Source organism: Dipodomys spectabilis, unplaced genomic scaffold (genome assembly GCF_019054845.1).
Source record: "Dipodomys spectabilis isolate Male_0828 unplaced genomic scaffold, ASM1905484v1 ptg000023l, whole genome shotgun sequence".
Taxonomy (NCBI): Eukaryota; Metazoa; Chordata; class Mammalia; order Rodentia; family Heteromyidae; genus Dipodomys; species Dipodomys spectabilis.
Genome location: NW_024870700.1, coordinates 5,518,635 through 5,530,870, shown reverse-complemented (window position 1 = coordinate 5,530,870; position 12,236 = coordinate 5,518,635). Strand labels below are relative to the sequence as shown.

General features: G+C 50.6%; 1 protein-coding gene across 2 annotated transcripts; it reads left to right on the top strand.

Moving 5' to 3' along the window:
- The first annotated feature begins 2,851 nt into the window (after window positions 1-2,851).
- Nrgn (neurogranin) lies at window positions 2,852-12,236 on the top strand. Of its 2 annotated transcripts, XM_042674904.1 has the most exons (4): window positions 2,852-3,024; window positions 11,161-11,387; window positions 11,562-11,579; window positions 11,960-12,236. In XM_042674904.1, exons 1-2 carry the CDS (start codon window positions 3,010-3,012, stop codon window positions 11,380-11,382), a joined length of 237 nt encoding a protein of 78 aa, XP_042530838.1. In that variant the 5' UTR covers window positions 2,852-3,009; the 3' UTR covers window positions 11,383-11,387; window positions 11,562-11,579; window positions 11,960-12,236. The 2 variants fall into 2 exon arrangements, with proteins under 2 accessions (XP_042530838.1, XP_042530839.1); XM_042674905.1 differs by lacking the exon at window positions 11,562-11,579.

The following is a 12,236-nucleotide window of genomic DNA, read 5'->3' as shown; positions in this document are numbered from 1 at the left end:
CTTGGCTTTTACCTCTATACTCCCTGCTGACTCCAGCCCACGGCCCTGACATGCCCCAGCTCCCTTCCTTCCTACCCTAGCTCTTGCAGAGAACTCTTCTCCTTTCCAGGCCCCCAGCCTTTCTCCTTCCATCACTGTGGAGGCTGGAAAATGTGCAGAAAAGTTTTTGAAATTGAAAGAGTCAAAGAAGATGATAGGGTCCAGGCCCAGCTTAGCAAATAGATAAGGTAAAGTTGATTTGGCAAGCTACCAAGCATTGCCCTGCATCACTCGGCTGAAAACCAGAGCTCTGCCATAGAATGGGGATCCCATATGATGCCTGTGTCTTTACTTAGGTCTTCTATTTGAGAGTCACGGGCTCAAAAGCCCACCATCTCCCCTTGCTGACAAGATCCAATCACCTCATCCAGAACGGACTTTCTCACCAGGCTTACCATGGGACTCTAGGTTGGAGACAATGAGGGCATCCAATGTGAGTTGTTGGATGTCAGTCAGACAGCCTGCTCAGGTGTGTTGCAGACAGTGTGCGCCTGTGCCTCCAGATCTATGTGTAGGTGTCATTTGCCTCCGTGTATCTGAGTTTGTTGTATTCTAGCCTCTGCCTTGGTCCTCACCTCTGAGTCTCCCCATCCCCCAGGACAAGCACTGCGGCCAGTTCTGCGTGGGTGACTCAAGTGGCTTGTTGCGGAAATGGTTGTTTTGAGGATGGAGCTGACAGTTGCTATATGTGGCCTCTCATGGGCCCCCCAGTATTCAGAGAATCCTCACTCCACAATAAGGTAGCTTGCGGGAAGAGGGAAGGGCTCTGCTGCTGGTGGGGGTTTGGGGGAGATGGTGTAAAGATATACACTCCCCCCCTCTTTCAGTTCTGACCAGCAGGAAGAAAGGCCCAGAGGCAGTACAGCCTGCAGAGGGACGTTGCCTAGCAACTTGGGAGACTTTACTGCAAATTCACCAAATCCCTGAATTCCTCGGCTCTAATTTCGGAAGAGAAAAACGTAGAGTCCAGACCAGATACCCTTTCTGCCCCTCAACTTCTTCTTCCCTACCATTCTGGATTCTGGAGTTGGAGCCCAGGGGAAAACGGCTCAATAAGGCTCCAGATGTGCCCATCATTTAGGCAAGGGCCTGAGCTCCCAGGACATCTTGCCATTTGGTAGAGGGCTGTGGGGGGGATGGAAGATGTGCCAGAGACAGATTGGGGAACAGATTTTCAGTTACAGAGGTGGGTGGGTCCCAACCATGCTAGGAGAGACACCCCTACACCCCAAGCTCTGGAATCTCAGCCAGCTTCCAGTTCAGCTTGGGGGCCCAAGTTGACTAACTCTGTCCCCATTCTGAGTGGACAGTGGCGTTTCCCTCCCACTCACCTCCCTGTGGCACAAACACTCATTGAAAAAGAGGCAGGCTGTAGCCATTCTGTGACTGGCTCCATGGCTGTTGGTCTATCCTAGCACTGTTTTGGGTCCTCTGTTCCTCTCAAAGCACACAGCACCCTCCCCCCATCCCCAGGCTCTAAGCAGCAGCTCTCCCTTGTCTGGGACTTAGCTGAGAAGCACACTGTATTTTTCTCAAAGGTGCTTCACCTACCACATAACATACCACACTGCCAGCACTGGTACCTTGGCAAGCTGGAGAGGTCAATGATTACATAGCAACAAGCTATCGTTCCCAGAAGCTCTTTGCATATCACCTGCCCCAACCTCTCCCAAAGCCCACACAACCTTCCCCATCAGGAACCCAAAGGCCTGGTTACTAATGATCATTTCCACACTACTCTCCTCTTCTCCCCTCCCCCCCCCCCCAAGAAGCAAGGGTGAGTGTGCATTATTATTCTCTTATTCTGAGGCAGTGGATCAAAAAGTGAGATCGTCTGATTGTAAGGAATGAGAAGGCAGGAAAGATGTTTCTTCTAAGTTTGGATCCATATATAAAAACATACAAGGGGGATGTTGATGATGTGTAGATGATTTCATTTTGGTGAAAGATAGATAGATAGATTGATTGATTGATTCATACATACACACAGAAGATACATAGATAACAGACTACGTATAAACAGGTAACAGATAACTATAAGAAGGGTGACTGCAGATAGGTGTGTGTGTGTGTGTGTGTGTGCCTACTCCCCAAACATACAATGTCTGCCTTTACTTGTGGCTAACACAGAGCGTGTGTACAGGTCTTTGTAGCTATTTTTACAGGTTGTGTCTGCAGTCTCTGTATGTTAGAAGAAAGGCACGGCTTCACCTGAGGATTCTCTTAGGTGGATTTGTGGGGCTTGGGAGCATTTGTGTGGATCATGTAGCCATCACCAGGATGCCAGGATGCCTACCAACAGCCTTCTGCATCCTTAGCTGGAGTGACTGGGGGGGGGGGGGGGGGAATTTCTTCTTTGCCACACGTCTTCCAGAGATTTTCATTGCAGACTGAGGGAGGGAAGTTAGAAGGAGCCATACTTGGACTCTAGCTAGGTTGTGGAAGTATGGGGGGGGGGGGCTGAGGATGTCTGGCTTTCTATCTACTGTACCCAGATGTGAGTATGTTTGTGCCCTGGATGCGGGGCAGTGGGGGGCTCCTTCTGCCTACTCTGGTATGCATCTGCCTGGCAGCCTGCCTCTTCGCAAACAAGAGGATTGAATTTGGGAGGACGGGGTGTGTAGGAGGAATGGATGGAAGCTGGTAGGCGGAGGGGTTGGGGCGGGGGGGGGGGGGGGGGGGGGGAGGCGGAGGGAGCAGGAGAGGGAGGGCGTGGTCCTCCAGCCAGCTCTCCCCACCCACCCTGCGGAAGCTGTCTCCTGATTGGCTGCCCGGCCGCGGGGCTCAGGTTACATTCTGGAGGAGAGCGGAGCGCGGGAGACAGGACGCGAGGGAAGAGCGGCTGGTTCCGCGCTGGTTCTGCGCGGGTCGGTGGGCGCCCGACAGCCCCTGGGCGGCCACCCAGCATCGCACAGACCCACCCCCGCCCTGCGCCAGGCTCCACCCCAGCCCAGGACCCGCTACACCAGCATGGACTGCTGCACCGTAAGTTAGCAAGCCTGGGGATGGGGATGCCGGAGGTAGAGCTCACTCGATGGAGAGCCCCGGCCCTAGGGTGCGTGAGCCCCTGGGTTGCATCCCCAACACCGTAGGAGAAGATGGAGGGGGGATGTGGAGAGAATCAAGTTGCTTAGCCGGGAGGGGTGACGCACGCCTGTAATACCAGCACTCGGGAAGCCCAAGCAGGAGGATTGGAAGTTCGAGGGTTTATAGGGATGCGTCAGACCCTGCTTTTCGATCGCCATCACCCCCAAAGGAGGAGAGGCAGGCAGACAGACAGACTCGGGGACCGGCACTCAGCGAAGTCCTGGGTGGGTGGGGGAGTGGAAGTGGGTGCGGAAGACCTCACGCAGGGCAGGAAGGGAGAGCTTGGGACGTGGGTGAGGCTGGTGGAAAGGCGCCCGCCTGACTTGAAAACGCTCCCCGGCTGGCGGGGGCGTGCGAGCGCCCATCCGGCCAGGCAAGCGAGGTTGGACCGGTGGCTGGGCAGGGCTTGGCTGCCGGGAAGCTGCAGGTTAGACCACCGGAGGAACTTCCCCCCACGCAGGGAGACGCAGCCAGTACGTGGCCTGGGGGACCAGACCTTGGATTTTGTTCCCCACCACCATTGCCTCTTGCACTGCGGCCGCCCGCCGTCGGTGGGCGGACAGGATGGCCCTGGGATGATGGATCGTCTAATCTAAGCTCATGGGCAACGTTGGCGGAGATCAAGGATTTATGTTGGGTTTATTGGGGGGAGCGGGGGGATGTGGGACAGCTTGGGGAGGAGTTGGTTCTGCCCTCCACGCCTTCGGGCTCTTATTGGAGGGCTGGGTGAAGTGACCTATAGAGAAGCCCTGCTGGCGAGAGAAGGAAGTGTGTGCGATTTGTCAGCGCCCACACGGAAAGCTGAATACTGCAAGGGTCTAACTCCTAACGAAGTAGATGGCTGGGGGAGGGGGTGGTGGAGAGGGGGGAGAGGATTCGAAATGAGAGTGCTTGGCCAAGAACCTGGCCTCTGGCTCACTTAGAGGAATGACAGTGATCACACACACGCACGCACTCGCGCGAGCATGATCAAAATGTGTTCATACACAAAATGTGTTCATTTTTAACCTCTACATATGAAGAAAGACTCATGTTAAGTCACTCACCGAAAGATACAAGAGGTCACTAGGTGGTGGTAGCTCACGCCTATAATCCTAGCTATTCAGAAGGTTGAGATCGGAGGATTGTAGTTCTGAGCCAACCTAGGCAGGAAAGTCTGTGAGACTCTTATCTCCAATTAACCACCAAAAGGCCAAAAGTGGAGCTGTGACTCAAGTGGTAGAGCACCAAACCTTGAGTGGAAAAAGCTAAAGGACAGTGTCCAAGCCCTGAGTTCAAGCCCTAAAACACCAAAAAAAAAAAAAAAAAGATACAAGAGGGTACTGACTGATGTCTCCATACCCACAACAATCACCGTCTGATATTACCCCCCCCAAAAAAAAAGTTTAAATGCTGGGAAGGTGGCTCAGCGGTAGAATGCTTACCTTGTGTGCACAAGGCCCTGGGTTCGATTCCTCAGCACCACATAAGCAGATAAAAGCCAGAAGTGCCGCTGTGGCTCCAATCATAGAGTGTTAGCCTTGAGCTGAAGAGCTGGGGGACAGCGCCCAGGCCCAGAGTTCAAGCCTCACAACCAGAAGAAAAAAAAAAAAGAGGAGAGTACTATTCTGGAAGACATGAGACTTCCTGATGTCCAGAAACAGAATGGAGGGGCGAGTCAGAGGTGCTGCCATTTTAACCATGTCGGCATCAGCAATAACTGCCAATCTGCAAATGTTGGCTGTGAACCTAGCACTTAGTATTGAATCATCACAACAACTGTAAGGTTCATATCATTTCACAGACAAGCAAACTGACATGCAGTGGTTTTCCCAAGGAGGCAGAACTCCCAGGTGCGGAGGTAGGATTCAAAGCACAGCCTTGTCTGGTTCAAAAAGCTGTATGTATAGCTCTAAATATACCGTTCTTCATCATTGTAAAAGTAATATGCTCATAATAGTAAACATAAAGACTACAGAAGGTATAAAAAAGAAACATGCCAGTCAATGCAGTTGCTTTGCTGAAGATCGCTTGTTATTCTCCAGGATTCTGCATTTATTTTGTATATAATTAGTTTTTAATGCTGGGAAGAGAACCCCAGGCTTTACCCTGCCAAATACACCCTCTACCACTGAGCTAAACCCCCAACCCAGGAAATAAGTGTTGATTGTTAAAGAACAAATGGGAATTTCCAGACCCTATTGAAAAAGCATCCCTTTCACTCAATATAGTTTATCAAATAAAGAAAACAAATGGGTGGATGGCTCATTCTGAGGGATGGAGAGGTTGCTGAGCAGGAAGGACTAAGATAAGGTAGGCTGAGGAAGGGGAAGCAGGTGTGGTCGGTGAGAAGAAGGGAATGAGCAAGGAACCCAAGAAATCAGTAAAGGAATAGAACTTGTCTCCTCTGGTGTTTGCAGTAATGAGGGTAGAATGTGGGGTATGTGTGAGTAACTAGGAATCCGTTGGTACTAGAGAGATAGAAAGATAGATAGATAGATAGGTAGATAGATAGATAGATAGATAGATAGATAGATAGATAGATAGATAACAGGTGATGTGGGTTGATAACAGTGGCACCGGTAGACATCTCAAAAAGGAGGCTGCTCACCCAAAAAGTACAGAGGAGGCAAACAGGCAATAAGCCATGAGTTGATGGCTCATTCCTATAGTCAGAGCTACTTAGAAGGCTGAAATCTGAGGATCATGGTTCAATGCCAGCCAAGGCAGGAAAGCCCTGGAGACTCTTATCTTCAATCAGCCACAAAGAAGGCAGAGGTAGAGCTAGAGCTCAAGTAGTAGAGCACCAGCCTTGAATGAAAAAGCTAAAAGACAGCATCCAGACCCTAAGTTCAAGCCCCAGTATTGGCACAAAAACTAGACCAACCACCAAACAAAAGCCATAATATCTCAGTGATCCAGGATCCTGTGGCTCCACCACTAAGGGACCTAGAACCAGAGACTTAGTTTTTCATGTCCTAGGTTTGCAGGGCCAAAGGAGAGCACCATTCTCAGACTATACCAGGGGCCAGAAAAAGGAAAATGGAGAAGGGCTGGGGAGGGCCAGCGCTGCACCATTCTGTAGAGGACTAGGCTCCGCTTAGCATGAGGACAGATCTGGGACATGTGGCAAGAACAGCATGCCTCTTTCATTCTGGGATTCTTCTCCATACCAGCCTCACCTGGTGGTTGGGAAGAATGTAGTCCTGCCTTAGTCCTTTATTTCCCTTTGCAAAGGGAATTTTAGAAGCATGTAAGAAGAAAACAGATTTTTTTTAAGCAAGTTGGTTTTTTTAGAGAGAGATTGCTCCGAAATGTTCCAGTTGCTGATTTACATAGACACATAGATGCCATTTGTGTGTTCATTTAAGATGAAGCTTTTTTAAAAAAAAATTCTACTTCATTTGCTTAGTCTAGTTGACTTGGTCCCACTGACCACAAAGAAAAATTGCCTGCTCTGTGGGTATGATTAATGGCATAGCTAAGGAAGATCACCTGCATGTCAGCTGTGCATCCATGAGACAGCTACAAAACATCTCTGAGGCTGTTTCTTGACTTCTACAATAGGGATTCAATTAGGCAAAATGTGCACATTTCTTAGCACAGGGCCCAGCAGGCAGGGAGAATTCTTTTTTGTTGTGATTATTAACTTGTTTTGTTATTATTAATTAATGAATGTTATTGTTATTACCATTGTATCAAGGAGTTACCATTTCATAAGTCAGGTAATGATTTCATTTCTTTTTTCTTTTTTTTTTTTTGGGTCCGGTCGTAGGGCCTGAACTCTGGGCCGGGGCCTGAACTCTGGGCCTGGGCGCTGTCCCTCAGCTCTTCAGCTCAAGGCTAGCGCTCTACCACTTGAGCCACAGCGCCACTTCTGGCTTTTTTCTTTTTGCTTATGTGGTGCTGAGGAATCGAACCCAGGGCCTCAGGCATGCAAGACAAGTGCTCTACCACTGAGCCACCTTCCCAGCCCGATTACATTTCTTTATGGACAACGTCACCCCTTCCTTCACTTTCCCCCAGTTTCCCAGGGATGATTCTTAAAGCTATTACAGTTTGGGAGCTGAAGGAGACTGGATTCCTCTCAGCCAAGCTCCAATTGTGGCGCAAGTGAGTCTTTGAAAAGCAAAGTGAAGTGCTCATCTGACTAGAAGCCTCCTGTCCAGCTTTGCTCACCAGTGCCCTTGCCTCCGCCTCCCCTCCTGCTTCTCCTAGATGCCTCCAGTTCACACAGAGATCTCTTAACACTCACCATCAGGATTGGCTTTGGAAGGCAGGAGGAGCAGTGAGCCCCTTCCCAGTTCCCTTTAACTCTCCCTCCAGTTCTGCCTGTGAGCAGGCCACCAGGCCAGCCTTGTCCTGAGAACTCACCCGGGAGAAGCAGCCTATCGTGGGGTGGGGTGGGGATATAGCTTTGTCTGTTCCATGTTTGGATTCCAGTTGCAGCTGGGGTGGGTGGCAACAGCAGGTCAGCTCTTCGCGTGGATGGAGAAAGATGTCCCCTTCCTCTCCACCACCGCCCCGTGCCTCCACAGCTACCAAGGTGGATGGTGAGGCGAGGTGGATGGTGAATTGCTTTGTTTAATAGTTGTTGCCCTCTTCTGAGAAGAGGGCTCACTGTTCCCTGGAAACATCCCAAGACAGACTTGAACTCTGAGAAGCTGGAACCCCAGAGGAGTTGTTTCCGAGTTTATGTGAAGAATAAGATGTTAGGGAGAGCTCTAGGGCCAGGAGAGAAAAAGCGTTTTAGACTTACTTCTCCAGACCATGCCAGCTTCTCTCTGTGTGTGTGTGTGTGTGTGTGTGTGTGTGTGTAAAATAAAGGTGTAGAAGAGAGGCTTTATAGCTATATTTAAATGAATTGTTGAGCAGGGTGCTGGTGGCTCAGTCCTATAATCTAGGAGGCTATGACCTAGAATATCAAGGTTCAAAGCTAGCCTGAGCAGAAAAGTCCACTAGACTCCATCTCTAATTCATCAGCAAAAAGCCAGACTGGAAGTGTGGTACAGTGTGAAGTACCAGTGGTGAGCAAGTAAGCCGAACAATAGCAAGAAGCCCTGAGTTCAAGCCCTAGTATCGGCACAGGAAAAAAAAATCCATTGTGGGCAGTGTGTGTGTGTGTGTGTGTGTGTGTGTGTGTGTATGTTTGTGTGTGTGTGTGTGTGTGTGTGCTGGTACTGAAGCTTCCTGGCCTGCCCAACCATTGTAAGCACAAACTGAAAAATGCCACAGCCCAGGAAGTGAAGTCTGTTGGCTGAGTGGAAGCCATTGGTACACATGAGCTTAGGCATCTGGAACCAACCTGTGCTCCTAGGGCAAACCTAACAGGAATAGGATACCTCACTCCTACCCTGCTACATTTGAGAACTGGAGAGCTGATGGCCAGAAGAGGGCAGAAGTAGAACTGAGTTGTGATCACTGTGAGACTTTGGACAGCTCATGGCTGAGAAATAGAAGATGGTGAAAACAATGGCCATCGTCAGGCAAGAAAACAGGGCGAGTTCATAGACGCTAGAATGCCAGACCAAAGGAGATCTGGCTTCTAATTTCATAGTAATCAGCTCCATCCCATTCCACACTGGTACTGTATTGAATGCTAAACCACAAAGGGCTCAGCGGCTGATTCTCTATTTCAAAGCCTATCCTTTAAAATCCATAGCATCAATTCTCTAATCCTTTCTACTCTTAGCTAGATCTAATTCTCAGTAAAGAACTCTACTTGGGAGCCAGACATAGATCTACATACCTCTAATTCCAGCACTCAGAGGCAGAGATTGGAGGACCTTGAGTTTAAGGCCAGCCAAGGCTACAAAGTGAGCTTTAGGTTAGTCTGGGCTATGTAGTAGGATCAGGTCTCAAAAAACCACTGCTGTAGAACTACAGTGGTAGAGTGCTTGTCTAGCATGTGCAAGACCTGGGTTCATACATAGCACAAAAGAGAAGGGGAGAAGGAGAGGAAGGCAGAAAAGAAAAAGAGGAAGGAAGGGAGGAAGGGAGAGAGAGTGAGGAAACTATGCTACTTTGGAGCAAAGAAATGAGTCTGATTATTGTCTGACTACAGTCATATATTCCTTTAATGATGGAGATATGTCCTGACAAATGTATTGTTAGGCAATTTCATAGTTGTGAGATCTTCAAAGTATACTTATAGCTGGGCACCGGAAGCACATGCCTGTAATCCCAGCTAGGCAGGAGGCTGAGATCTGAGGATCAAGATTGGAAGCTAGCCCAGGGAGAAAAATTCAAGAGATTCCCATCAACAATTAACTAGCAAAAAGCCAGAAGCTCTTCTCAAGGAGAAGAGCACCAACCTTGATCAAGAAAAGCTAAGCAAGAGCACAAGGCTCTGAGTTTAAGCCCTAGTACCAGCACAAAAAGAAAAAAAAATCATGTGCTTACATGCATAGCCAACTAACATGGCTATGATGTCACTGTCATGACATAACCATACAGGAATGCCATCAGACAATCCGTGACCAAAATGCCATTATGTGACACATGATTGCATTATTAGGTTGAACTGTGTAAAACAGTTACTATATGACTGTTTTGGATCAATTTAGTATTATGATATAAAACCATCACAATATGGCTACTATTTATTGATCTGCTAGATGCCAGACACTTTATGCACGCCATGGTGTATATTCATCCCATAACACACTGAGGTGGATGTTATCCTCATTTTTCAGATGAAGGAGCTAAGATAGGAAAAGAATGGATATCTGGCAAAGGATCTCACCACTATTGCAAGTGGCAGAGCCTTGGTTCCCTGCCAAGGCTTCATTTGTGTATCCTGTTGAGTGGGAGCTAAAAATAGACTCTGGACTCTGATAAGCAAAGGTTGGACTCCTCTATCCACAGATCACTATTGGAATGAGGCTATTCTAATTATTGGTTTTATCATTGTAAACTCAGATTAAAAGGACTAGAAGATAAGTCATAGCTTTAAGGTTATGGACTAAACACCTGCAAAACACTATTATTACCTGGAACATGGTTAAATGATTAATGGTAACTGTTGCCCTACTTCCTTTCTGTGAACAGATAAAGAAAAGCCCTGGGTCAATGGCCCTTGTCTGTAATCCAAGCTACTGATGAACCTGAGTAGCCAAGGCAGAAAAGTCTGTAAGACTCTCATTTCCAATTTACCAGCAAAAAGGCTGGGGACATACATGGTGCTGTGATTCAAATGGTGCCAGCCTTGAGCAAAAAATAAATAAATAAATAAGCCAGGTGCTGGTGGTTCATGCCTGTAATCCTAGCTATTCAGGGGCTAAGATCGGAGGATCACAGTTCAAAAGCATCCTGGTCAGGAAGTGAGATTCTTATTATCTCCAATTAACCACCAGCAAACCGGAAGTGGAGTTGTGGCTCAAAGTGGACAGCCTTAGTCGAGCAGAAAAGCTCAGGGATGGCCCCCAGAAGCTGAGTTCAAGCCTCAGAGTGACAATAAAATAAAAATAATTTTTTAAGATCTAAGCAAGAGCATGAGACCCTAAAAGCCTCCTTGCCCCTGCTCATCTTTTCCTTGTCTTTCTGAAGTGACCCTTTTCTCTGTTTCCCCCACTACCGCCTCTCTTCTGGGTTTGTTTGAATGCAACTTGAAGAGTGGGAAATGGAGAGTGGAGTCAATGGGAAGCCAGTCTCAGGGCCTGGATCCTGGGGACGGAGAAGGGCGCTGGGCAGTGGTCTCCTGTCTCCATAGTGACAGGTGTGAGCTCAGAAGCAGAAGTTCTACTCAGGAACCGCAGTCCCGATGAGTGGTGTGCGCCTTCACCATGGTAGGGTCCCTTCTTCGCTGGTGGCCCATCCAGGGGTGCCTGCTGGCTGTAACCCCACTCCACTCAACTCTGCTGTCCTCCCCTAACTTGGCTGTTGGCAAATTCTTTCTTGATTGACCACACACACACACACACACACACACTACATCTCTCACCCACTGTGCCTTCCACCACCGTTGGCCTCCTCTCATCCCGCACAACTCCAGTCCTTACCTTACTACCACCTCTTTGGGGTCCCCTACCCAAAACCCTCCTTCCCCATCCGCAGGAGAGCGCCTGCTCCAAGCCGGATGACGACATTCTAGACATCCCCCTGGACGACCCCGGTGCCAACGCGGCTGCAGCCAAAATCCAGGCGAGTTTCCGGGGCCACATGGCGCGGAAGAAGATAAAGAGCGGAGAGTGTGGCCGGAAGGGACCAGGCCCGGGGGGCCCAGGCGGAGCTGGGGGCGCCCGGGGAGGCACGGGCGGCGGCCCCAGCGGAGACTAGGCCAGGTAAGGCGGGCGCGGGGTCCGGAGGAAGCCTGGGTTTGGGCCGGGAGTGGAGGGAGGGAGAGAGGGAGGGAGGGAGGGAGGGAGCGGGCTCCGGGCAGGGCGGTGGGGGGGCGGCGCCCTCGGAGAGCTCACCTGTTTCTCCACCTCCCTCTGCGCCGCCACCTCGGACCGAAGAACTGAACATTTCCCAAGGTAACTAATACACTGGGCGGCGGGGGTGGAGGGGGTTGTTAATGAGTGAGCACTGGGTGGGAGAAGAGGCGGGATCCCCACGCCTCCCCTCGCCCCCCCCCGCACCTGCGCGTTCCCCGCCCCGTCCACACCGGGACCGAGCCCGACGCGCGCTCACCCGGGCCCGGCTGCGCCCCGCTCACGCCGCGGTGACTCACCAACTGGCCGCGGGGCTCATTTCAGCTCAGTGACTTGGGATCGGGGCGGGGGGGGGGAGCGGGTTTCTGGGTGACCAGCCCCCCCACACCTTCCCCGTGACACCCCCCCCCCCCGTGACTCCCTGGCCGGGGGAAAGAAGCGAGGTTGGGGAGGTGACGTTCTCAGACCTTCTCTCTCCGTAGTTCCCCAGGAGAGATGGATGCCGCGACCCCTTCGCAGTGACGAGACTTTCCTACCGTGTTTGTGATCCCCCTCCCACCCCTCCCCACCCACCTGCCAGCTTCAGGAGCCCCCCCTCACACCCCCTCCCCAACTCGGCGCCCCGAGACTCCCCTCCCCAGGCGGGCTTCGTCATGGAGTCGCTACGTCTGTGCCCTTTGAGTTCGATCTCCAGTCTCGCGTTGGTCCTCATTCGCCCTCCCTCCCCGCCCACCCCCAGCCCTTAAACCCCACGCCCCC